Here is a 26,283-nt window from a genome sequence, read left to right as displayed (position 1 = left end):
CTTTTCTTTTTTTAAATCTTCTTCTTTCTTCCTTCAAGCAACTTCTTATTCTATCAATTCTGTTTATAAAACCTTTTATAATATTCATCTTTACAATCATCTTCCATCCCTTCATTGTATCAACCCTTATTTTGTACATATATAAGTCTTTCTTCCTTTAAAATTTTAGGAGGCACTTTCTTCTAACAGACCAAAATACACCCAAAATCTAGTGTGTGTCACTGATCTATGCACTAGCCTGATCATATTTGATCATATTCTGTTTTTTTTTTGGTTTGTTCTGTTTTTGTTTGTTTTTATCTTTTTCTTTTTTTTCTCTTTCTTTTTTCTTTCTTTCCCTTTCTTTTCCTCTGGTTTCAGGTCTTTTCTGATTTGTATACAGTATATTTGCTGGGAACGTTGTTAACCTGTTAGCATTTTGTTCTCTCATTCATCTATTCTCCTCTGGACAAAATGACAAGACGAAAAAAATCACCTCAGCAAAAAGAACAAGAGGTAGTACCGTCTGCCAGAAACCTACTCAATACGGACATTAGTACGATGTCGGACCTAGAGTTCAGAATCATGACTTTAAAGATACTAGCTGGGCTTGAAAAAAGCATGGAAGTTATTAGAGAAATGCTTTCTGGAGAAATAAAAGAACTAAAATCTAACCAAGTCGAAATCAAAAAGGCTATTAATGAGGTGCAATCAAAAATGGGGGCACTAACTGCTAGGATAAATGAGGCAGAAGAGAGAATCAGCGATATAGAAGACCAAAAGATGGAAAATAAAGAGGCTGAGAAAAAGAGAGATAAACGACTACAGGATCACGAGGGCAGAATTCGAGAGATAAGCGATACGATAAGACGAAACAACATTAGAATAATTGGGATCCCGGAAGAAGAAGAAAGAGAGAGAGGGGCAGAAGGTATATTGGAGCAAATTATAGCAGAGAACTTCCCTAACGTGGGGAAGGAAAGAGGCATCAAAATCCAGGAGGCACAGAGAATCCCTCTCCAAATCAATAAAAATAGGTCAACACCCCGACATCTAATAGTAAAACTTACGAGTCTCAGAGACAAAGAGAAAATCCTGAAAGCAGCTCGGGAGAAGAGATATGTAACCTACAATGGTAGAAACATTAGATTGGCAACAGACGTATCCACAGACACCTGGCAGGCCAGAAAGGACTGGCATGATATCTTCAGAGCACTAAACGAGAAGAATATGCAGCCAAGAATACTATATCCAGCTAGGCTGTCATTGAAAATAGAAGGAGAGGTAAAAAGCTTCCAGGACAAACAAAAACTAAAGGAATTTGCAAACACAAACCAGCGCTACAAGAAATATTGAAAGGGGTCCTCTGAGCAAAGAGAGAGACTAAAAGCATAGATGAGAAAGGAACACATACAATATACAGTCACAGTCACCTTAGAGGCAATACAACGGCACTAAATTCATATCTTTCAATAGTTACCCTGAATCTAACTGGGCTAAATGCCCCAATCAAAAGACACAGGCTATCAGATTGGATTAAAAAACAAGACCCATCCATATGCTGTCTGCAAGAGACTCATTTTAGACCCAAAGACACCCCCAGATTGAAAGTGAGGGGGTGGAAAACCATTGTCCAAAAACTAATGGACACCAAAAGAAAGCTGGGGTGGCAATCCTGATATCAGACAAATTAGATTTTAAAACAAAGACTGTAATAAGAGATGAGGAAGGACACTATATCCTACTTAAAGGGTCTATCCAACAAGAAGATCTAACAATTGTAAATATCTATGCCCCTAACATGGGAGCAGCCAATTATATAAGGCAATTAATAACAAAAGCAAAGAAACACATTGACAACAATACAATAATAGTGGGGGACTTTAACACCCCCCTGACTGAAATGGACAGATCATCTAAGCAAAAGATCAACAAGGAAATAAAGACTTTAAATGAAACACAGGACCAAATGGACTTCACAGACATATTCAGAACATTCCATCCCAAAGCAACAGAATACACATTCTTCTCTAGTGCCTATGGAACATTCTCCAGAATTGATCACATCCTAGGTCACAAATCAGGTCTCAACTGATACCAAAAGATTGGGATCATTCCCTGCATATTTTCAGACCACAATGCTTTGAAACTAGAACTCAAACACAAGAGGAAAGTCGGAAAGAACTCAAATACATGGAGGCTAAAGAGCATCCTACTAAAGAATGAATGGGTCAACCAGGAAATTAAAGAAGAATTAAAAAAATTCATGGAAACCAATGAAAATGAAAACACAACGGTTCAAAAGCTTTGGGAAACAGCAAAGGCAGTCCTGAGAGGAAAGTATATAGCAATACGAGCCATTCTCAAGAAACAAGAAAGGTCTCAAATACACAACCTAAGCCTACACCTAAAGGAGCTAGAGAAAGACCAGCAAATAAAGCCTAAACCCAGCAGGAGAAGAGAAATAATCAAGATCAGAGCAGAAATGAATGAAATAAAAACCAAAAGAAAGGTAGAACAGATCAATGAAACTAGGAGCTGGTTCTTTGAAAGAATTAACAAGAATGATAAACCCCTGGCCAGACTTATCCAAAAGAAAAGAGAAATGACCCAAATCAACAAAATCATGAATGAAAGACAAGAGATCACAACCAACACCAAAGAAATACAAACAATTCTAAGAATATATTATGAGCAACTCTATGCCAGCAAATTAGATAACCTGGAAGAAATGGGTGCATTCCTAGAGATGTATCAACTACCAAAATTGAACCAGGAAGAAACAGAAAACCTGAATAGACCTATAGCCACTAAGGAAATTGAAGCAGTCATCAAAAATCTCTCAACAAACAAAAGTCCAGGGCCAGATGGCTTCCCAGGGGAATTCTATCAGACATTTCAAGAACAATTAATACCTATTCTCCTGAAACTATTCCAAAAAATAGAAATGGAAGGAAAACTTCCAAACTCATTTTATGAGGCCACCATTACCTTGATCCCAAAACCAGACAAAGACCCCATCAAAAAGGAGAATTACAGACCAATATCCTTGATGAACATGGACGCAAAAATTCTCACCAAAATACTAGCCAATAGGATTCAACAGTACATTAAAAGGATTATTCACCACGACCAAGTGGGATTTATCCCTGGGCTGCAAGGTTGGTTCAACTTCCACAAATCAATCAACGTGATACAATACATTAACAAAAGAAAGAACAAGAGTCATATGATACTCTCAATAGATGCAGAAAAAGCATTTGACAAAGTACAGCATCCTTTCTTCATCAAAACTCTTCAGAGTAGAGGGATAGAGGGTACATACCTCAATATCATAAAAGCCATCAATGAAAAACCTACAGCGAATATCATTCACAATGGGGAAAAGCTGAGAGCTTTTCCCCTAAGGTCAGGAACGCGGCAGGGATGTCCACTCTCACCACTGCTATTCAACAGAGCATTAGAAGTCCTAGCCACAGCAATCAGACAACAAAAAGAAATCAAAGGCATCCAAATCAGCAGAGAAGAAGTCAAACTCTCACTCTTTGCAGATGATATGATACTGTATGTGGAAAACCCAAAAGACTCCACCCCAAAACTGCTAGAACTCATACAGGAATTCAGTTAAGTAACAGGATATAAAATCAATGCACAGAAATCAGTGGCATTCCTATACACCAACAACAAGACAGAAGAGAGACAAATCACGGAGTCAGTCCCATTTATAATTGCACCCAAAACCATAAGATACCTAGGAATAAATTTAACCAAAGATGCAAAGGATCTGTACTCAGAAAACTATAAAATACCCATGAAAGAAGTTGAAGAAGACACAAAGAAATGGAAAAACGTTCCATGCTCCTGGATTGGGAGAACCAACATTGTGAAGATGTCAATGCTACCTAGAGCAATCTACACATTCAATGCAATCCCCATCAAAATACTATCCACTTTTTTCAAAGAAATGAAACAAATAATCCTAAAATTTGTATGGAACCAGAAGAGACCCCGAATAGCCAGAGGAATGTGGAAAAAGAAAAGCAAAGCCAGTGGCATCACAATTCCGGACTTCCAGCTCTATTACAGAGCTGTCATCATCAAGACAGTATGGTACTGGCACAAAAACAGACACATAGATCAATCGAACAGAATCGAGAGCCCAGAAATGGACCCTCAACTCTATGGTCAACTCATCTTTGACAAAGCAGGAAAGAATGTCCAGTGGAAAAAAGACAGTCTCTTCAACAAATGGTGTTGGGAAAATTGGACAGCCACATGCAGAAGAATGAAACTGGACCATTTCCTTACACCACACACAAAAATAGACTCCAAATGGTTGAAAGACCTAAACATGAGACAGGAGTCTATTAAAATCCTAAAGGAGAACACAGGTAGCGACCTCAGCCACAGCAACTTCTTCCTAGAAACATCGCCAAAGGCAAGGGAAGCAAGGGCAAAAATGAACTCTTGGGATTTCATCAAGATAAAAAGCTTTTGCACAACAAAAGAAACAGTCCACAAAACCAAAAGACAACTGACAGAATGGGAGAAAATATTTGCAAATGACGTATCAGATAAAGGGCTAGTATCCAAAAATCTATAAAGAACTTAACAAACTCAACCCCCAAAGAACAAATGATCCAATCAAGAAATGGGCAGTAGACATAAACAGACATTTTTCCAAAGTAGACATCCAAATGGCCAACAGACACATGAAAAAGTGCTCCACATCGCTCGGCATCAGGGAAATCCAAATCAAAACCTGAATGAGATACCACCTCACAGCCGTCAGATTGGCTAAAATTAACAAGTCAGGAAACGACAGATGTTGGCGGGGATGTGGAGAAAGGGAACCCTCCTACACTGTTGGTGGGAATGCAAGCTGGTGCAACCCCTCTGGAAAACAGTATGGAGGTTCCTCAAACAGTTGAAAATAGAGCTACCCTACGATCCAGCAACTGCACTACTGGGTATTTACCCCAAAGATACAAATGTAGGGATCTGAAGGGGTACATGCACCCCGATGTTTATAGCAGCAATGTCCACAATAGCCAAACTGTGGAAAGAGCCAAGATGTCCATCGACAGAAGAATGGATAAAGAAGATGCGATATATATATACACAATGGAATATTATGCAGCCATCAAAAGGAATGAGATCTTGCCATTTGCAACGACGTGGATGGAACTGGAGGGTGTTATGCTGAGTGAAATAAGTCAATCAGAGAAAGACATGTATCATATGACCTCGCTGATATGAGGAATTTTTAACCTAAGGAAACAAACTGAGGGTTGCTGGAGTGGTGGAGGGTGGGAGGGATGGGGTGGCTGGGTGATAGACTTTGGGGAGTATATTTGCTATGGTGAGCACTGTGAATTGTGCAAGACTGTTGAATCACAGATCTGTACTTTTGAAACAAATAATGCAATATATGTTAAGAAAAAAGAAGAAGATAGCAGGAGGGGAAGAATGAAGGGGAGTAAGTCAGAGGGGGAGACGAACCATGAGAGATGATGGACTCTGAAAAACAGAGGTTTCTAGAGGGGAGGGGGGTCGGGGGATGGGTTAGCCTGGTGATGGGTATTAAAGAGGGCACATTCTGCGTGAAGCACTGGGTGTTATGCACAAACAATGAATCATGGAACACTACATCAAAAACTAATGATGTAATGTATGGTGATTAACATAACAATAAAAAGTTTAAAAAAAAAAGCACACTGTATACCAACAAAAGCTGTTCTTCACTGAGGAAAGTAACAGCTCAGGAATACCATAACAAAACTTAAAACTATTGAACGCAAATCATTCTTGAAAAAAAAAAATACTTGAGGATAAAATTCAGGCAACCAAGAGAAGACTAGAGAAGCTGTGTTATGGGCAATGCTTAGTGCCAAAATACACTGGAACACTATGTACAAAGCTTTAGGGAAGAGAGGGTCACCAGAGTGTGTTATGCCCAGCCCAAAATAAGGAAACATACAGTGATTCTCAAGCATGCAAAAATGCAATGAATACAACAACAATGATATGCCCTTCTTGGAAAAAATTATTTAGTGATGAAATCTCAGCATTCAACAGATGAATCAAAATAAAGGAATCCACTATGGGGAAGTTGTGCTAAAAGTCTTGGTGGTGAGCATATAAATGATTTAAATAAAAAACTAACTCTATGTAATTATGATAATCATGGTTACAGAGGAGAACACCAATGTTATAACCCTCCACAATATCTAAATAACACTATAATTGACAAAAATAGAGTAGAAGGAGTGGGTGGAAAAAGGTTTAAGCATGTTTATTTTTTTTCTTGTAGTGAATAAACTAATGCTCTCAAAATTGAGCCATAAAATTAAAAATGACTCTAACTTCAATGTATTTTTTTTTTAGAGAGTGAGTGTGTACATGAGCAGAGGTGGAGGTAATAGGGGGAGGGAGAGAGAGAATCTCAAGGAGGCTCCACTCTCAGCATGAGCCTAACATGGGGCTCGATCTCACCACCCCGAGATCACAACCTGAGCTGAAATCAAGAGCCGGTCACTTAACTTACTGAGCCACCCAGGTGCCCCAAACCTCAGTGTATTTTTAATCTTTATTTTTTAATCTTCTAAGAAATCTCCTCTCATATGGCAAAGAAACATTTTTCTAAACTTCAGAAATTCCTTGTTTTCCTTTCTTCTGCAACTAACTTCACATAAAATTATTTTAATAAAAGTAGAAAATATAGCATAGTCTCATTTCTTAAAAAATGTTTTTGTCTATATATCTACGTACCCTTCTATTTACCTATGTCTCAGAAATTTCAGGAATTATACTCATATCAGATTCACAGTAGTCACCTCCAGAATATAAGACTTTGGTGGAATTTCTGCTTTCTCCATTGTGTGCCGTACCATGTTGGATGGCATTTACTTGATATTTTAAGAGCCCTTATCAAGGGACATGGTCTCCTTTCAAAAACACGGGCTCTGGGTCTGTGAATTGTGAACCGAGAGCTGGAAACTTAATGAAAGACCATGATTTTCCATGCAAGTGGAGAATTATCTAAAGTTTACTTGCCAGCTCTTGACTTTTTCTTGATGTTATACAAGTAGTATTCTCGTTGGTCTCTGCCTCTCTTATCCCTTAACACATGCTCTATTCACTATTGCCACAGATCCCTGCCAGGCAAGACACTTTGATTGCCTTTCAAGTCTTGGGGCCCATGACTTGCAGGTAATCACTTTGACCTTCCATATGACATTCGAGTACCTTACCTGGTGTCTGCCATTTTGGAACCCTACCATCCTACCAGAAGTGGGCAGCCCAGTTCCACAGCAGCATCTCCTACTGTTGGTGCCAGCATGTGGAGGAAGCCGTCCGTAGCTGCTCAACAGTTATCAGACCCCCACCATGAGTGCTTTCCTCAACACCTCAGTGAAGGCAGTATCTTCTAGGCCCTCCCACGGGGTAGGTTATCTAGTCTAAAGTAACAAAATCATGCTAATATTCTCATTTTCCTGAGACTTTTGGTCTCTTCCTCAATACTATGTGATGGCAGTTCCGGCATCTCCTCCCTGGGTCAATTTGAGTGGAGTAGTAGGGAAGACCACTGCCTAGTAAAAGCATCAACCATTGTAAATGTGCTACCTTTTTTAAAAAGAGAGATGAAGGTCAGTTCAAATACTGTGAGCAATTATATATATCAGGCTAATAGTTCAAGGGGTACTTTCCTTTAAAGAGTGAGCCATTTAAAAAAAAAAAAAAGAAGGGCCCCTGGGTGGCTCAGATGGTTAAGCATCTGCCTTCAGCTCAGGTCATGATCCCAGGGTCCTGGAATCGAGTCCTGCATCAGGCTCTCTACTCCTTGGGAGCCGGCTTCTCCCTCTGCCTCTCTCTCTCTCTCTCTCTCTCGTGAATAAATAAATAAAATCTTTTTTTTAAAAAAAAGGATTTTTCAGGGAGTAAGAGTAGACCTATCATGATGAGCACTGAGTAATGTATACAACGACTGGATCACTACATTGTACACTTGAAACTAATATTACGCTGTATGTCAACTAATGGGAACCCAAATAAAAACTTAAAAAAAAAAAACAAAAAAGATAAACCTAAGGACATACACAATCTGCTCTGAGCCTTTGGAGTCAAAGTAAAAATTTAGCACAAGTTGGCACAGAAAATGCCACAGTATAGTCTGACTTTATGAACAACATCTTAATAGAAACAGGCATCCCCCCCAAATAGTAAAAAGTCATCAGTGTGTCAAGATCAGAAGAAGAATTTGTCATTTGTGGGTGGCCATGTGGCTCCAGGCCTAGATGATATCCACTACAACAAAAAAACCCATCTATGAAATCTGTTTATCAACAGTTCAGTTTGGTTATGCAAGTTTTCTTTTTTATAAGTTTAATACTGCAGTGCTGAGTGCTATTTGAGATGGAACAAGGACCTGCCAGCATATAGAACTGGTTCTCCTTTTCCTCTCTAGTGAGCCATCAACAGCCAGGGACACGGGGCTGCTGAAGCACAAGGGTTGAAGGCTGGAAGCACACCAGTGGTCACAGAGGAACGCTGGAAATGCCACGTGTGGGGGAAGCTAGTACTGTTCTCAGCAGTTTCCTTAAACACTTCAAAATACTCACCCGGCACCCACAGGGCATGACTGGCAATAATGACCCTGAGCTTTATTACTTTTTGAAAAATTAGCTACTATTTTCTCTGCCAGATCTCAATGAAAACCCAGGAAGGATTCATTCAGATAGTCAAATCCTTCAAGATTTTCCTTTATTGTTTAATGACAGTCAGTTCAAGCAACTCAACCTTGAGAAAATTCATTAACTAAGAATTCACCCTCTTAGACAGAGTTCAACATTTTGGGGGAAAACATGTCTTCACTGTACTTTTTGTTTTAATTTATTTTACTTTCTAGCTGTTCCTCTAAAACACATTCAGTTTTCTTGACCTGGCACATCACTGCTGCTGAACGAATAGGAAATATAAAAATCATCAGAGTTTCCCAGCTAGTATGGAATTTAGAAGGACAAACAGATCAACCAGGCTATAAACTCCAAAATATGGTTTTACTTTCCTCACATCACCTACTCCAATGCTCCACCATCATTTATCATTTTGAATGGAACAGGGAGCATTCGGGAACAGTCGAACAACAGAAGTACTCAGAGGGTAACTACTTCATCTTCCTTATCTGCAGTTGGCGTGTCTACCTGCCTAGTCTCTGCCTTTCCTGTGACTTGAGTGGGCGGCCATCCTCGTTGCCACCTCAGGAGAGCCCTGCCATCTGCACCAATGCCACCCCCTCTTGCCAAATTAAGCACTTGCTCTCACAATCTCCCACCGCTGCCTCCATCATCGCCATTTTCTTCTCCAATGGATCATGTTCATCAACAAACATTTGTGCTTATCCCATTTTCTAAAAAACTTTCCATTGACCCTACATATCCCTCAAGCTACCACCTCATTTCTCTGCTCCCCTTTCTTTCAAAATTCCTCAAAAGGGATGCTCACATCCCAATTCTCCGTCCCCCCAGGCTTTTGTTCCCACATTCCACTGAAACTGGCCTCAAAGAGGTGGCAAGAGGTCTTCTTGCCAAATCCGATGATTAGTTCTCAGTCCCCATCTAATGTCCCCTCTTGACAGCCCCAGAAACAACCGGCTGCTCACTTCTTCCTTCCAGAAACACTGACTGCACATGGCTTATGCGAAACCAGACCTTCTTAGTTTCCCTGCTACCTCACCGGCTTCTCTCCCCAGTCTCTGTTTTTCCTCCACCTCCTCCTCATCTCTGAGTGCTGTAATGCCCCTGGGCTCAGTCCTGTGACTTCCTATCTCTTCTCTCTCTACTCACAGGTCCATGTCTGTCACCACCATTCACCTGGTTGTTCAGCCGGAAAACTGACGAGTCCCGTTGTGAGTTCCCTCTTCCCCTCCTACTCCATTTCATATCCACTAACAAGTCCTTCCTGCCAAATACATCCTGATCTGACCACTTGCCATCACCCCCACCATACCCCTCCCCGGGTCCAAGCTGTGGTCATCTCTCACCAGACCCCTGCAATCTCTCCTAAGTGGCTCCACACCCCCACTGCATCCCTGACAATTAAGGCTCCACACAGCAGCTAGAGAAATATTTTTAAAACTCAGACCAGATTTTGTTCAAATGCTCCAATGGCTTCCCGTCACACTCAGAATAAAACCTAAACTTCCCATCACAGTCCACAGAACTTGATATAAGCTGCCCACAGCTTAACCTTGGCTCCTCACACTCTCTCCTTGGCTCACTCCATTCCAGTCACATACCAATCCATTCCCTCTGCACGAAATATTCTTTCCTTACTTCGTTTTGTATGGTTTCCTCCTTCCCTTCATGCAGGTTTTAACTTGAGTATCACTTCTTTAGAGCCTTTCACAGGCTGCATATAAAATAACACCTTATATGAAACAACCACCCTATATAAAATAGCCCTTCACTCTAAACACCTTATCCTGCTTTATTTCATAGCAATTTTGGGAGAGAGAGAGAAAGAGGTATTGCTGTTGTGTCCTCTACCATAAGAGCAGAGACTCTATTTTGTTCGCTGCTATATCCGAAGCACCTGGAACAATGGTTAGTACAAAGTAGGTGCTCAATAAACGTATGTTAACTAATGAATGATTGGAAAGACATTGCTTCTATTGCAGACTTCTAAGGTATCTAGAGAATGGGAATCATCAACCATATCACTATCTAGGGAACATTTTTATTTTTATTTAGTTTTTAGTTTTTATTTTATTTATTTATTTATTTTTTTAGAGAGAGAGAGAGCATATGAGCAGGGGGTGGGGCATGGGGGAAGGGCCCGAAGCGGAGTGGGGGAGAGAGAGAATCTTAAGCAGGCTCCACACTCATCACAGAGCCCAACGTGGGGCTTGATCTCACAACCCTGAGATCATGACCTGAGCTGAAATCCAGAGACAGACGCTTAACCAACTGAGCCACCTGGGCACCCATAGGAAACATTTTTAAAATGAAGTATCCCTAAAATACAACATTTATAATTCATATTACAGTTATTGAAAAGAATTGTGTTCATCTTTGCCCCTTTAATTCCCACTCCAGATAAAAGTGCCATTTGTTTTAACCTAGATGAGAAAAGTTACAAACAAACAGGAAGAGGAGGCCTGCTTTAAGTATACCTTTCACTAAGCATCAACACCCATTCTATGGACCCAGGCTCCTAATGCTTGACCTGGACCCATGGGCCCAGGCTCTACGGCTTCATAGCCTGGGTCTCTGACTCTAGAGCCTAACATCCAGGAATCTGGGTGCTCTGCCTATTGCCGGTAGGACCAATCTGTGCCTTGCAGCATCACTGGATCAGGACTGCATTTATCTAGACCACCACTGAAAGAGCAAAGGGGCTGTTATGTAGTTAAGCCTCAAAAATTATGTACTACAATCTGGAAAAGGAAAGCCAAACCAAAAGACTTTTAAAAAGAGTATAATAAAGTGAGCAAAAGAAAACAAAGAGAATGACAGAGCATACTTGATGTACAATGAGGTACACACATGTTCAGAAAACAATAAACCCTACAAAAATCCATTTTGGAGAGTTCTTAGGGAGACCCACAACTTCATGGTCATTAACCTCATCGGGGACCTTGATACCAAAAAGAAGTTTCACCAAGTTTTTCTTGTCAGATCAGTCATGCGATCACCACAATAATATCAAATAATCCCCACTTCCATCAGCTCTGCTGTCCATGTAACTCCTCCAGTGTCAGCAAAAGATCTCTCCTCCCCTCTCACGGAGGAAAACCTCCAGTAACAAGAGCGCCCTCGTTTTCCTGCTGCAGAGCTACAAACTTCTATGTATCCGTCTTCCTCTCCACTTGTCACTAGTTGCAGCCGAGGCCTGCCCCTCCCCTCTGAAGCCAACACTCTCCCTGGGCCGGGCTCCCCGTACCGCTCCATCTCCCTGGGCACCTCGACTAGTCATGTTTTCCCTCTCTCCCCTCTATGTCTTGCTTTGTACCGTATCCTTTCCCCGGGAAGCTAAGTAGTCTAACGTAACAGAAGCCCATGTTTTTAGACTATATTACCTAAAACATGGAGATAACTAAAATATTGAGAGGGGGAAAATTGGGAATTGCATACTATCTGCTAATTAAATATCTCAACTGATCTTAAACTTCCCAACTACTTATCTTGTATAATTTTGTCTCATCTTTACACTGTCTTTGCTACCAAAATATTTTGAAGTTTCAAATAAGAGTAACATGTAAGCAGTTGGTCCTTCAGTGTTTTTTAGGATCATTCACAGTAAGCATTTATTCTTTCCTGAGAATTTGACTACTTGTTTATCTGTTGAACTACATTTCCCTTTAAAGGCTTTGTAGTGAAAAGAGAAGATATAAAATAGAAGACTAAAGAATGATATGATGGATTGCCAAAAAAATCTCCATAGTTCAGGAAATCCTAGCATGCCTGGTTTGTTGTTTGTTTCCAGCTTGAATGAGGTTTGTGCAGACAATTAGAATTGTCTTTTTGTTCCAATGAGTTATACAGGAAAGAAACAGGAAATCTTGATGAAAGCTTGGGCTTTACAGGATATTTGTGTGAGTGTTTAGCCCATGTGTTTGATGTTTTTCTCTCCACATCTGCCCACTTTATGCCTGCATTCTGGCTAAAATATTTTAAAATACCACTTTGCTTTTTTCACTTCGTTTCAGTTCCTGGCATGATGCTTTCTATATGGGAGGGGGCTCAAAAATGAAAACTGAATAAGGAAACTGAGAACCCAAAAGCACAAGTCATTCATTTCCTCTGGATGTCAATTCCCTCATTATAAAAATGGGAGGGTTAGGCTAGATAAGTGCTTCTAAACTTTCTACCAAAGTACCCCTAGCAGCAGTGAAAATGAATAGCACCCCTCTGGGGGATTTGAGGGCATAGCCTGAAGCAGTCTCTGCAAGCTGGAGGTTTCTTTGAAATGTCCTATTTCATCTTAAAAATTCATGAGAACTTTGCATTTTTCAAAACAGGAAAGTGTCTGTTTGTTTTAATATGATTGTTACCTCAGTAGTAAAACTGCTTCGCTTTCCCACAAAATAATCAAGTGACTCCAACCTTCCAGGAAGCATGTGTGCAGCCCCACACACACCCTGGTGCTGGCTCACCACCCCAGAGATCACCTACCCCAGTCTGAGTGCAGACAAGGGCCTGGGTGACGAGCATCTACATCCCCTTCCAGTGTGGGATGCTAGAACCATATTTCACATTTTATAGAAAAGTCTGACAGAATAAGAGAAAAGTTGTCACACTTGTACAAAATGGCAGCTGAGAAAGCAGGCAGCAGCCCTGGAGACAGGCATGCAGCTAGACAGGTACCTAAGTAAATGAGTCAGTGGTGGATCCAGAGATGGCTCCATCTGTCACGAGACACACACACAGGCTGAGGGTCTAATCAGGCAAAAGAACAGAAAATCACAGAACACTGGATTCAAAAGGGACCTTAGCAGTAGGACAGCCCCCCCAAATGCACAGCATCCCCCTACAACACTCCCGACACCTACTTCGAACTTACTTTCTCACAAGATAAACCACTGTACATTCGAATAATTCTTTAGGAAAGAACGACTTTGAAATGACTCAAAATGTCTCCCCGTATTATCTACACCTGGGTTCAATTTCTGCCTCCTGGAAGTGGAAGGGGAGTCCGTTTAGAGTGGAGGTTAGGAGCATAGCTCCGGTCCAGGTTCTGATTGTGTGTGTGGGACCTTGGACAGGTCACTTAGGAGGATGAGCTTCAGTTTCTACAACTAGATGGGAATAATACATAATGGTCTCTGCCTCACAAGACCACTGTGAGGTGGGACATGGCTGAACGCATATAAAGCATGCAGAAGTGGTACGCAGCCCCAACGCAGTCCTACTAACTGCTGGCTATTGGGATATTCCCACACGGACCAATCCTACTATTTCCTAGATGACAGACCTTGAATTTAAGAATAAATAGATAGAAAAAAGAAAAAAGAATAAATAGATAGGCTATTCTCCTTAGTCTTGTTTTCTCTTGGCAGAATTCCTTTAAATATTCTCTCTGACATAGTTCCAAGTCTTTCTATATTCTGGAGACTTTCCTTTGAACATGTTTTTGTCAGTGTCCTACTTAAAATGTGGCAACCAGAACTGACTTACTCCTTATGTGACGTGCCATGTAAACAACGGACTGGGCCCATTATGCCATCATCCCAGGCATGTTTTTCTGTCTGCCTTGCTGTCCCCACCCTTTATACCCCTCACCCACCCCCACCCCTGCCTTGTATTTTTTGCCGATAATTTTTTCAATCTAAGCATAGGATTTTATATTCAATCCCAGTGAATTTAATCATCTTAATTTCAGCTGTTTAAAGCTTCAGAGTTCTGACTTTCATATCCTACTCATTAACCGCTCCTCTGAGCTCTAGGGAAGCAGGGAACTTTACCTCCGTCTCATTATCCAGTGATAGACACACTTAGAAATCTCATTCAGGTTGACACTGGTCATTCAGAGACGGCCCTTTGAACCATCACTTAGCCACATGAATGCACCAATATCGGAGCCATATTTTCCCATATTGCCTACGTGAAGGACCTTACCATATAGCTCAGTGAAGTCCAGCTATACTTGCCTTATCTACCAGCCTGGCCCCCAGTTCAGAGAAGGAAAGGAGCTTAGTTTAATTGGCTTCATTTTTAGTGAACTTGTGCTAGCTTGTAGGGACCACAGCTATACGCCTATCATTTCTCATGATAAACTTTCACAGTAAAAATCTTTACAATTTGGAGTGGTCTGGGGGAATACTGTTCCAGTTAATAAAATTTCCTGTTGGAAAGGGTTTTAAAAAGTTGGTATATTATCACATCAATAAGTATTCTCCTAAAATCTACTAGCTCATATTCCTCCTGCCTTTTTCTTTCCCTAGTGGGTTACTGCCTGGGATCTTTAGTCTCAACCCCGAGTCTAATGAACAGGCCTGTAGATATAGGAAGAATAAAATGGGTGAAATCACCAAGCTCTGAGAGATCCTCGTGTGGGTTTTTTTTTTAATTCCTGTCACACGTTTGCATGACACTTGTATCATTTATCCCTTTTTCATGAAAATGAAGTACAGAAAAATTAATGCAACAGCATGTAGTTTCTTCTTTTTTTTTAAGATTGTATTTATTTATTTATTTATTCATGAGAGACAGAGAGAGAGAGGCAGAGGTGGAGGGAGAAACAGGCTCCCTGCTCCCAGACCCCCAGGATCATGACCTGACTGAGCCACTCAGGCACCTTTTTCTCTTCCTTCCTTCCTCCCTTCCTTCCTCTTTCTTTCTTCTTTCTTTCTTTCTCTCTCTCTCTCTCTCTTTCTTTCTTTCTTTCTTTCTTTCTTTTGTGAGAGACAGAACACAAGCAGGGGCAGAGGGAGAGGGAGGGAATCTTAAGCAGGCTCCATGCCCATCATGGAGCTGGACATGGGGCTCAATCTCACAATCCTGAGATCATGACTTGAGCCGAAATCAAGAGTCAGGTGCTCAACTGACTGAGCCACCCAGGCACCCCAACAGCATGTAATTTCTATTAATAGTATCAATTCTTTAAAAAATTAATTTCCCCTATTAAGTATTTTCAAGCAAAACTATACAAAGACAAAACTTTGGTAGATTTTTAAAACTATCATTCTGAGAAAAGCCTTTGAAACTTACATTTTTCAAACAAGTTTATGTAAGTTTTTTTCCCCAACTTTTTATTTAAATTCATGTTAGTTAACATATATGGTAAAACTGGTTTCAGGTGTAGAATTTAGTGATTCATCACTATGTAAGTGTATTTTTAAATTAAAAACATGACTGTCACATTAAAAAAGACAGTCATAATGTAGAAAGTAGGGAGTATAGAAAAAGAATCAACCATGATACCATCACCTAAAAAATAATTAACATTATTGTTTGAATATTTCTGTCTGAGATCACGGGTGTAAATACTTTTTATGACTTTTTTGACTCTGCCAAAATCCTCTCCAAAAAGGCTGCATTAATTTAAATGCCATCAGCAATATATGAAGTAAAAATTTCACTAAACTTTTACCAACTTTAGATGGTACATCATTGTTAATTCTAATTTGCATTTTCATTAATACTAAGGCTGAAGATGTTTCTACATGGTCGTTTATTCAATTCGTTTCTTATCTGTTTCTGTCCTTTGCCAGGTCATTTGTTGGGACATTAATGATTTTCTTATGATTTGTGCTAATTACTTAATTTATATGCTAATTATCTTTATTTGTTATAAATTTATTAGTTTCATAAGACAGTCGCTCTTTGCCTATCACATTCATTGAAAATATTATTTATTTAACTTAAAATAATTTTTCTTTAGTCAAATGTTAATTTTCCATGGTGGTTTTTCTTGTGTCCAACTTTAAAAAGCCAGAGTTGTGCCAAAACAATCATAAAATAAATGCAAATCAGGCACTGAAGTCACTTGGCTATATCTGGTTATACATCTGTCATCTATAAGATTATCATCAAAATGAAAATGTAATTTTTAAAAAATATTTATTTATTTACTTATTTATTTTAGAGAGAGAGAGAGACAGACAGTGAATGGAGGGTGAGAGGCAGAAGCAGAGGGAGAGAATCTCCAGCAGACTCTCCACTGAGTGCGGAGCCCAAATCAGGGCTTGATCTCACGACCCTGAGATCATCACCAGAGCTGAAACCAAGAGTTCAACGCTCAATGGACTGTGCCACGCAGGCACCCCTGAAAATATAATTTTTTAAACTCTCAAAGAGAATGCTTCTGCCCCTTATACTCACCCTGAAACACAATAGTTTCTGAGTCATATCTGTGTCACAGAAACAGTTTTTAACTTGTTGGCTTTCCTCTCTCCCCTGTTCCTCCACCAGCTTACTTAGAGGAACCGACATTTTTCTTATTTTTATCTTTGCTTTTAATATTGCTTTTAATCCCCAAATCATCTCAGTTATACCTCATAACTAGAGCATGATAATATGCAACACTTCTAGCCCTTCCTTAATATTCTTACTTATATTTGGCTATCTCAGTTTCCTTCTTATCCCCACTTCCCACTCCGATGAATTCAACAACGTAATGAATTCTATAATGTATTTCTATTATCAACTCAATCACAGAAACATAATGTAATAGAGGTTGGAAGAAATAGAAGAGAAATTTCTGCTCCCTTGTAGACTGCACTCCATTCTGGATTAAAAACAGCTCTATACGATATTTTACAATATAAGAACTGATTTAAGAGTACAGAATCACGAGATTAATGGCCTAATTGCAGAGAAGGAAGAAAGGGGTGTGGGCCAAAAAGGTCACGTGACATTTTAGGGCCATGCTGGAGCAGGAAGCAAGTCTTGAAGCATGGGTGTGATTTGCTCCAGACAGAATGGAGCCAGACAAAGCAGAGAATACAAATAACAAAGAATGACCAATCTGCAAACTTTACACCATCACTATGAAAGTAACTCAGGTATTTTTTTACCAACATTTTAAGATAAAAGAGCAACAACAGAACAGCCATAAGGTCACATTTCAGATCAGATTTCCCTTTCATGGAACTCAACTGAGCCCCTAACTGCCATCACTTAGGAGAGGGATTAAAATTCAGTTAATCACAAGGGATTAATTAGTTTTTGAGGTAGTAGCCACTTATAAGGAATTGAAAATATAATGAAAAAATTATTCAGAATAAAAAAATTATTTCAGAATAAAAAGGTTCAAATATTGCCTTTAGAAAAAAATTTTCTTAACTTAGTGACTCAGCTATAAGGAAACAAGGCAAGCAAATTAAACAAACAAGTAAAAATTAATAACCACCTTGAATATTCCAAGAATTAGCAGGAATACATTTTTAGAAAAGATGAAAATAAGAACTTTTTTTAAAAAAATAATTAAGACACAGAGCACTGAGAACAAAATCCAAACCTCTTACACTGCCCCAGACATCCTGGTCCCAGGCCAGGCCCAGTTCTCGCCCCGTCTCCTACAGCTGGAACCTTCCCCTCTACACTCCTGCTGAACCGGCCTTTTCTGTCATTTCTATTCCTTGAACACTCCCAACTTTGCTCTCATCTCAGATACTTGCACTGACTGTTCCCCCAGCCTGGAATAGTATTCCTCCAGAGACTTCAAGGCTGGCTCATCCCGAGTTTTCAAGATTCTCAGCACAAAGTTCCGCTGCTCAGAGGGTTTCCCTGACCACCTGCCAATGCTGGTAATCACCTTCCCACCCCCGCCCAACAAGTCTTCTGTACACACCTTCCTTCTCCTTCATAAATCACTCTTTGAAATTATTTTGTTTGTTTGTTTTTTATTAATGGGCTGGCTGGTCACCAAAATGCAGTATATGCTCTGTTAGCCATTTGTATGTCTTCTCTGGAGAAATGTCTATTCATGTCTTCTGCCCATTTCTTGACTGGATTTTTTTAGGTGTTGAGTTTGTTAAGTTCTTTATAGATTTTGGATAGCAGCCCTATGACCCAGCAATTGCACTACTAGATATTCATCCAAAGGATACAAACATAGTGATTCAAAGGGCACATGCACCTCAATGTTTATAAAGCATTGTCCACAATAGCCAAAATATGGAAAGAGCCCAGATGTCCATTGACAGATGAATGGATAAAGAAGATGTTATATATATATATATATATGTATACATACCCACACAATGGAATATTACTCAGCCATCAAAACAAATAAAATCTTGCCATTTGCAATGACATGGATGGAACTAGAGGGTATTATGCTGAGCAAAATAAGTCAATCAAAGAAAGATAATTATCATATGATTTCACTCATATGTGGAATTTAAGAAACAAAACAGGTGAACATTGGGGAAGGGAAGGAAAAATAAAATAACATAAAAACGGAGAGGGAGGCAAACCATAAGACCACTCTTAACTACAGGAAACAAACTGAGGGTTGCTGGAGGGGAGGTGGGAAAGGGGATGGGGGATGGGCATTAAGGAGGGCACGTGATGTAATGAGCACTGGGTGTTATATGCAACTGATGAATCACTAAATTCTACCCCCGAAACTAATAATAAACTATATGTTAACTAAATTTAAATAAAAAACTTTTAAAAATTATTATTAAAAAAATGTAGTATATGCTCTGTGAGAAAAGAACGTTGTCAGTCCAACTTACTGCTCTGCCCAGAGTCGGGACATGGTAGATACCCAAAACTAATTCTTAAATAAATGAGCAAGTCAGACTTTTGCTCTGACAGGAACAGAAGGACTCAAGAATCACAATAAATGTTTCAATTAAATATGCAGATTAACAAACCGCTGGAAGAGACTTCAGCGAAGAGCTAAAATCCTATTTCTGGGTATTACTGAAACAGATTTTGTTTTAAAGGATTCACATATACTGGTAATAACATTCTTAGTAATATTTCCACTGTGCATGGATTTGATGATATAATGATTTTTTTTAAGATTTTATTTTTAAGTAATCTCTATACCCAATGTGGGCCTCAAACTTACAAGCCCAAGATCAAGTCACATGCTCCACCAACTGAGCCAGCCAGGTGCCCCTGATATAATGAGATTTTTAAAAGAGAGATTATAAATGCATTTAAAACTTCAATGGCATCATCAAAATGGAAGACCAACCTGCTGTTCATATTGTTGTTTGACATCCTCCAGCTGCCATAAAAACTCCTTTGATTGTTTCTCACGAAGAGACTTGGATCTAGTTAGATCTGCTTCTACTTTTTCCATCTATAAAATTTAAAAATCAATTTTTTAAACAAAAAATTAATTATATTCCATGTTTTTGTAATTTGTCCATTCATTAAAATGGCAGATTTTAAACACCCCCCTATCCATCATAATGGTGAATTTAAAAATGATAAGATAATGAAAGCTATATCAATTTATTTACATATATTTAATAGTTTAAGTCAGGGAAATTAACACTGGTATATAATTAACTATATTCTAATGCTATAACAACATTGTAATGGAAATATAATTTTGAGCATTCAAATATTTATTCAACAAGAATTTTTAAGGCCTTGGCATGTGCTGAATGGAAGAAAATATTTGCAAGTCATATATCTGATAAGGGACTTGTATCAAGAATATATAAAGAATGCTTACAGCCCAGTAATAAATGGGCAATTATACTCAATTTTAAAATGGGCAAAGGAACTGAAAAGACATTTCTCCAAAGCAGATATACAAATGGCCAAAAAGCATATGAAAAGATGCTCAATGTCACTGTCATTAAGGCAATTTCAAATTGAACAATAATGATATACCACTTCACATCCACTAGGATGGCTTTAATCAAGATCGACAATAGCCAAGTGTTGGTGAAGATGTGGAGAAATGAGACCCCTCATGCCCTCTTGGTGGGAATGTAAAATGGAAGACAGTTTGGCAGTTCCTCAAATGGATAAACATGGTTACCATATGAGCCAGGAATTCCACTGCTGGGTGAGAAATTAAAACATCCACACAAAAACTTGTGTACAAATGTTCGTAGCGGCATTATTCATAATAGCCAAAAAGAGGAAATAACCCAGATGTTCATCAATGGATGACAGATAAACAAAACGAGGTCTGTCTGTACATAGGAGTATCATTCAACCACAACAAGGAATGAAATGCTAATACACGTTATAACATGTATGAACCTTGAAAGCACTATGCTAAGTGAAAGGAAGTGGTCGCAAAAGACTAGGTGTTATATGATTCTATTTATATTAAATATCCAGAAGGCATATCCATAGAAACAGAAAGTGGACTAGTGGTTGCCTAGGGTGAGAGGGAGTTAGGGGGTGGGCAATGACTGTTAAAGGGTATCAGATTTCTTTTGGGGGCAATGGAAATTTAAAATTGATTGTGCTGGGGTGCCTGGGTGATACAGCCAGTTAAGTGACTGACTCTTGGTTTTAGCTTGGATTGTGATCTTGGGGTCATGAGATGGCACCCCAAGACAAGCTCCACGCTCTGTGAGGAGTCTGCTTGGGATTCTCTCTCCCGCTCCCTCTGCCCCTCCTGCTCAGGTTCTCTCTCTCTTTAAAATAAATAAATAAATCTTTTAAAACATTGATTGTGTTGATGGTTACACAATTGTGAATATATTTAAAATGATTAAATTGTACACTTAGACAATGAATTAATTGCTGGTATGTGAATTATATCTTTTTTTTAAAATTTTTTTAAGTAGGCTCCATGCCCAGCATGGAGCCCAACATGGGGCTTGATTTCACAACCCTGAGATCAAAACCTGAGCTGAGATCAAGAGTTGGGATGCTTAACCGACTGAGCCACCTAGGCACCCCATATGTGAATTATATCTTAATAAAGCTGTTATTATAAAAAAAATTAAGAGTCAAACACTATGCCATATTCCATGAGGCCTCACATGATCCAATCCCAGGTACCTCTCTTGATTCATCTCTGCTAACTCTATACCGCCCCACCACCACTACAGCCCACCTGCCTCCTTGCAGGGCTGAAGACATGCCAGAGATGCTCTTGCCTTAGTGTCTGGAAACTTCCCCTCAGATGGTCAGATGGCTTCCTCCTCAAAGTCTGAAGTTTCTGCTTAAATGTCATCTTTGTACTGAAGGCTTCCTGACCACCCTATTTAAATTACAGGCCACCTCCCAGTCCTCCCAGTCTCCTTTGCCCTGATCTACTGTTCCTTTTTATCACAGGACATATCACCTTCAAGTATACTATACAATTTACTTACTCCTTAGGGCTCATTTTAATGTCTGCCTTGCCCATGGTAATGTAACCCCATGTTCACACATGTATCCCAACAATTTAGACCAATGCCTGGCACCTACAGGGACTCAATAGTCAAATGAAGAAAAGAAAAAAAAAAGACAAACCACATGTACGAAACTAGGTTTGAGATTTGACAAATAAACAATTTTCAACATTTAATGGTGCCAGAGTCTCAATAACATATACAAGATCATGTTGAATCTGAAGTTTTTATCACATACAAAATTAGAGATAATGTATGATTATCCTTGCTCTTGCCAGATGCTTGTTTATATGTGGCAAGAAAGAAATATTCTTACATATAGTAATGAAAAATCACCCCCATCAATAACATGAAAATGGCACCTTGTACTCCTAGTGCAGTTTTTCATTTGTCTTTTTTCCCCTGATTTTATTGTCTCAGAAGTTTTTTTTTTTTTTTCTGAGACAACTGGCAGTTAATGTGACAATCGTTCTACCACTGGCTACTTTATATTATTTATTATTCTGCTTCACTAATAGGTTGAGATATTTCTTTTTTTTTAGCTTGTACATCATGCTCTCTCTCAGTTTACCTTTTGGTAACTGCTAAGATTAGACAAAACATGAATATTAGGGGAAATGAACCCTAAAAATTCTTCCTTCACAGTTTTTCATCTTAAATTTAACAAAAAAAATCTTTCAAATGCATTTATTCAGACATGATTAAACTTTAAGGCCCTAGGAGCAAAGCTGTTTGGTGAAGAGCAGCTAGTTACACTGGATGAGAACAAAATGCATATGGCCACTCACTGCTGCTATCCAACAGTACATTCCAGTTTCTGCTTCTCACAGCCAGGTCTGGAGTTATCTAAATTATGGCATGAAATTTAGCCTAAGTATTTCTTTGTAAAATCCAAAGGGTGCAACCCTAATAACACTAAGTCATCTGCTTCCAAATTCAATGATCATAGTTATAAGATTATTGATCCACAAGTAGTCGGTATTGTGGCCACAAAAAAATTTACTAAGGAACTACTGAAGGAAGCACACTCAAGCCCACTTTGTTTTGTTTCTAACTCAAGACGTGGGTTTCAAGGTTCTCTCTCCTTCAGTGCTTTTCACATCAGACCTCAAGCAGAAGGCTCCTTAGCTTGTCGCCAACAGTCCACACTCCCTATACTCCAAGATCCTTGGCATTTCCCAAACAAGCCATGTCTGTTCTTGATTCTTCAGCCTTTTGCTCTTTGCACTATCTGGAAAGCCCTTTCGTGTTTTCCCTCATCCAAACTGACAGTCCAAAACTGTTAAGTCTCCTCTCCTCTCTCTGAGGTGTTCTTTAATCCCACCAACTGACCTAAGTGCCTTCCTTCTCTCTACATTCAAGGACTTAACATCTATTTTCATAGCATGCTGTGTTTTTCTCTATAATACAGAAGTGTTTCAAATGTGTGAGCTTTGTTTATTCAGCTAGATCATGAGCTACCAAATAAAAGGAACTATGATTTATAATTCTTTTGTATCTTAATTATTAACTAATTGGCATGGTATGCAGAACAAATAAGCATTAAATCCTTAAGGATAAATAAAATTATTGGCAAAAACAAAACGGGATGAAAAAAAGAGAAGGTACATCAAGGAGGGAAGACCTGGTTTATTTAGTACTTTTAAGACAGATCTTCATAGGAAGTTGATTTTAGGCTCTTATTTTATCTCGGCACAGGTTGGATATTAAAAGTAAATAATAAATACTTAAATATTTAAAATATTTAGAATTTAAAATAAAAACTAAGGGCTCTATGTATGCAAAGTTTGTAAAAAATAGAATATCTTCAAGAAAAAAATGGAATCCTTTTCAATCACCAAAACACATAAGAATTTAAAACACATGAAAAGACCTCTTACACCTAAACATTAAGACAAATTCAAAGTAAATAACTGATACAAGAAAATGAAATGCATGTCATTTTAGATGATACTGACCGAAAATGCAAGGCCCCACTCCATATTTCTTCAACAATTTAACAAAAAAATGTAAAAAGCCTTGTACAATACTTAGTTTGTATAAAAACACAGTGTTCTCAGTTGCCATAGATACAAAAGATTCTGCTTCCTCATACATCATTCCACATTCCATTCAACTTCAAGTGGTAGGAAAATAACATCAACACTCCTTTATTGTGTAACTCTGGCTTCAAGAAAACCTAAGAGTAAAGCTTGGTGGTCAAATTAGGAGCAAAAAGGGGTTGGGTGTATTTCTGTGAATGTTTAGTGTTTAAAAGAAGGAAGGGGCGGGGGTGTGTTTTCTTCCTATGGTGCCCCAGGCAGTCAGTACTTTGGCTACACGGAAGAAAACCCAAGTGACCAAGCATAGCTTAAACAACATAGGCCCTTTATGTTTTCCTTGTGCCACAGGTTCAGAAATAGGCTGCTACACTGGCAGTTCAAAGATGTCAAGAGTTAAGGTCTCTGAGATTCAACCTTCCCGTAAGAGTTGCAAAATGGTTTCTACTGTTCTGAACATCTGGGAAGGGAAGGGCAAAGGGAGAAGGCCAAAGGTTCCATCTTGGCTAAGCCGAATACCCTTTTAAGGAGCTTTCCTGAAAGTTCCTGTCAATAGCAAATTAATTATGCTGTTTGCGTCTCATTCACTAGAACTACATTAAAAAATAAGCTCCATCTGCAAGGTGAGAAACTGCAGTTTTAAAACTGTGTCTAATGTTGCCCTAAATAAAATCAGGGCTCTATGAGTAAGAAAGCAGGCATGGACATCTGGCAGTCACTGTCAAATAGGGTCATAAGTTATCGCTCTTTCTTTAGTAAAGTCCTCTTTTGTTACTATATTCGGAGTAATTCGACATGCACAATTCACATTATAACAAGTAGACAGTTGTATAGGAATATACAATTCAAAATATATTTTGTATTAAATACATATTCAGGTAAACTATAAAAAAACTGTGCTTCAAGTATGTTCAGATAGATAGATAGATCCAACGATCAATAGAAACAGGCAGGCAGGCAGATAGATATAAATGGCAGAAAGACAGATCATTATTTCTGTGCTTGGCTAAAGACTCAGTAGAAACTAATATCCTTAACAGGGAAAAACCATGAACACATTAATTGATTATATCTACAGTTCTGTGAGAAAAAACCATAAATTGATATAAGACAGATGGTATCTCTGGTACCTGTGCCAATCGATTTGTGGGAGTTCTTGATCTGCTCTGGATATGAATTTTGGGCTCCACACCTGAAATACAAAGTCTTCTCTCCCTCTGCAGTTGCCTTTCTACTTTCTCCTGGTCTCTTTTAATGGCAGAAGGTTTTTCTTAATTAATTAATTTATTTATTATTAAATAATTATGTTATTATAATTAATTATTAATTAATAAAGTTTTTACAGTATTTTGGGTTTTTTAGGCCTTTTTGTTTCTTACTTAGAAAATCTTTACTAGTTCCAGCTATCAAATATGTTTCTACATTTTCTCCTGAAAGTTTTATTGTTTTCCCTATCACTTGTACATCTCTAATCCTGGAATTAATTTTGTGAATGGGGTAAAAAATGAGGCAAGATTCTTTTCTCCCCCACACGGCTATCCAATTGACATGGTGGCATTTATTGATCACTCTTTCCCTGCTGTACTGCAGCATTTCTTTCGACATGAGTCAGACTGACCATGTATGTGCGAGTCTAATTTTGGGTCTCTTTCTTCTGCAACACTGATCATCCTTGTGCCCAAACCATGCTGTATTAATTACTGAAGCTGAATATTCGTCTCAATAGCTGGTCATATACGTTGTGCTCTTCTTCCAGATTGCCAGAGCAGTTCTTAGCCCTTGGCATTTTCATATATGTTTTAGAATCAGCTGTCAGTTTCTCTCACTTCCCTTCACCCCACCAAAAAAAAAAAAAAACCCAAAAACCCCAAAAAAATAAAACCCCAAAAAACCACTACTAACATTTTGATTCTCAGAACTGTGCTGATTTTATAGATGAATGTGGGGAGAACTGACGTGTTTATGACATTGAGTCTTTAAATCTGCCAATTTATTTAGGTCTTCTTTGGTTTCTCTCGATAATGTTTTCCAGTTTTTAAAACAGAGGCCTTGCACGTTTTTTGCTGGATTTATTCTTAGGTATGTTTGTGAAGCTTTCTCGTCCTATCACATCTTTTTCAAAGTTCATTTTCTATTTGTTGGCTGTTGATATATAGAAATAAAACTGCATTGTCTATCTGATGTTATACTCAAGTGACTTTACTAAATTCATTACTAGTAACATTTCAACAAGTAAACATTTAAGAAATTTGTAGCTACAACAAAGATGCCATAATTGCAGATAAATGCCGAACTCACTGGGCTAGCTTAGATGTCCCTCCCCTGTGTTCTCTGACTGATGTTTATTCCACCAGTCATACCATTTATTAAGTCACACACTTTTATGTGCTGGTCTATCACACAAGCCACAAATATGTCTTAATAATCTCTGAATTCCCAGAATCAACAACAATGGCTGGTATAGAGCAAGTATTCATAAATTTTTTATAAATG

At 38.7% G+C, this 26,283-nt stretch overlaps 1 protein-coding gene across 5 annotated transcripts in view; it reads right to left on the bottom strand.

Annotated features, from left to right (window-relative positions):
- CEP112 (centrosomal protein 112) overlaps positions 1-26,283 on the bottom strand; it is a 437,815-nt gene that overhangs the window by 221,520 nt on the left and 190,012 nt on the right. For all 5 annotated transcript variants that reach the window (XM_027625475.1, XM_027625473.2, XM_027625474.2 and 2 more), the window contains exon 19: positions 19,636-19,743. In XM_027625475.1, the coding sequence (XP_027481276.1) occupies positions 19,636-19,743 (108 nt within the window). The remainder of the gene's footprint in view (positions 1-19,635; positions 19,744-26,283) is intronic.

The sequence above is a fragment of the Zalophus californianus genome, chromosome 16, assembly GCF_009762305.2.
Source record: "Zalophus californianus isolate mZalCal1 chromosome 16, mZalCal1.pri.v2, whole genome shotgun sequence".
NCBI lineage: Eukaryota > Metazoa > Chordata > Mammalia > Carnivora > Otariidae > Zalophus > Zalophus californianus.
The sequence above is the reverse complement of the archived record's forward strand: the minus strand, read 5'-3'. Positions and strand labels throughout refer to the sequence as shown.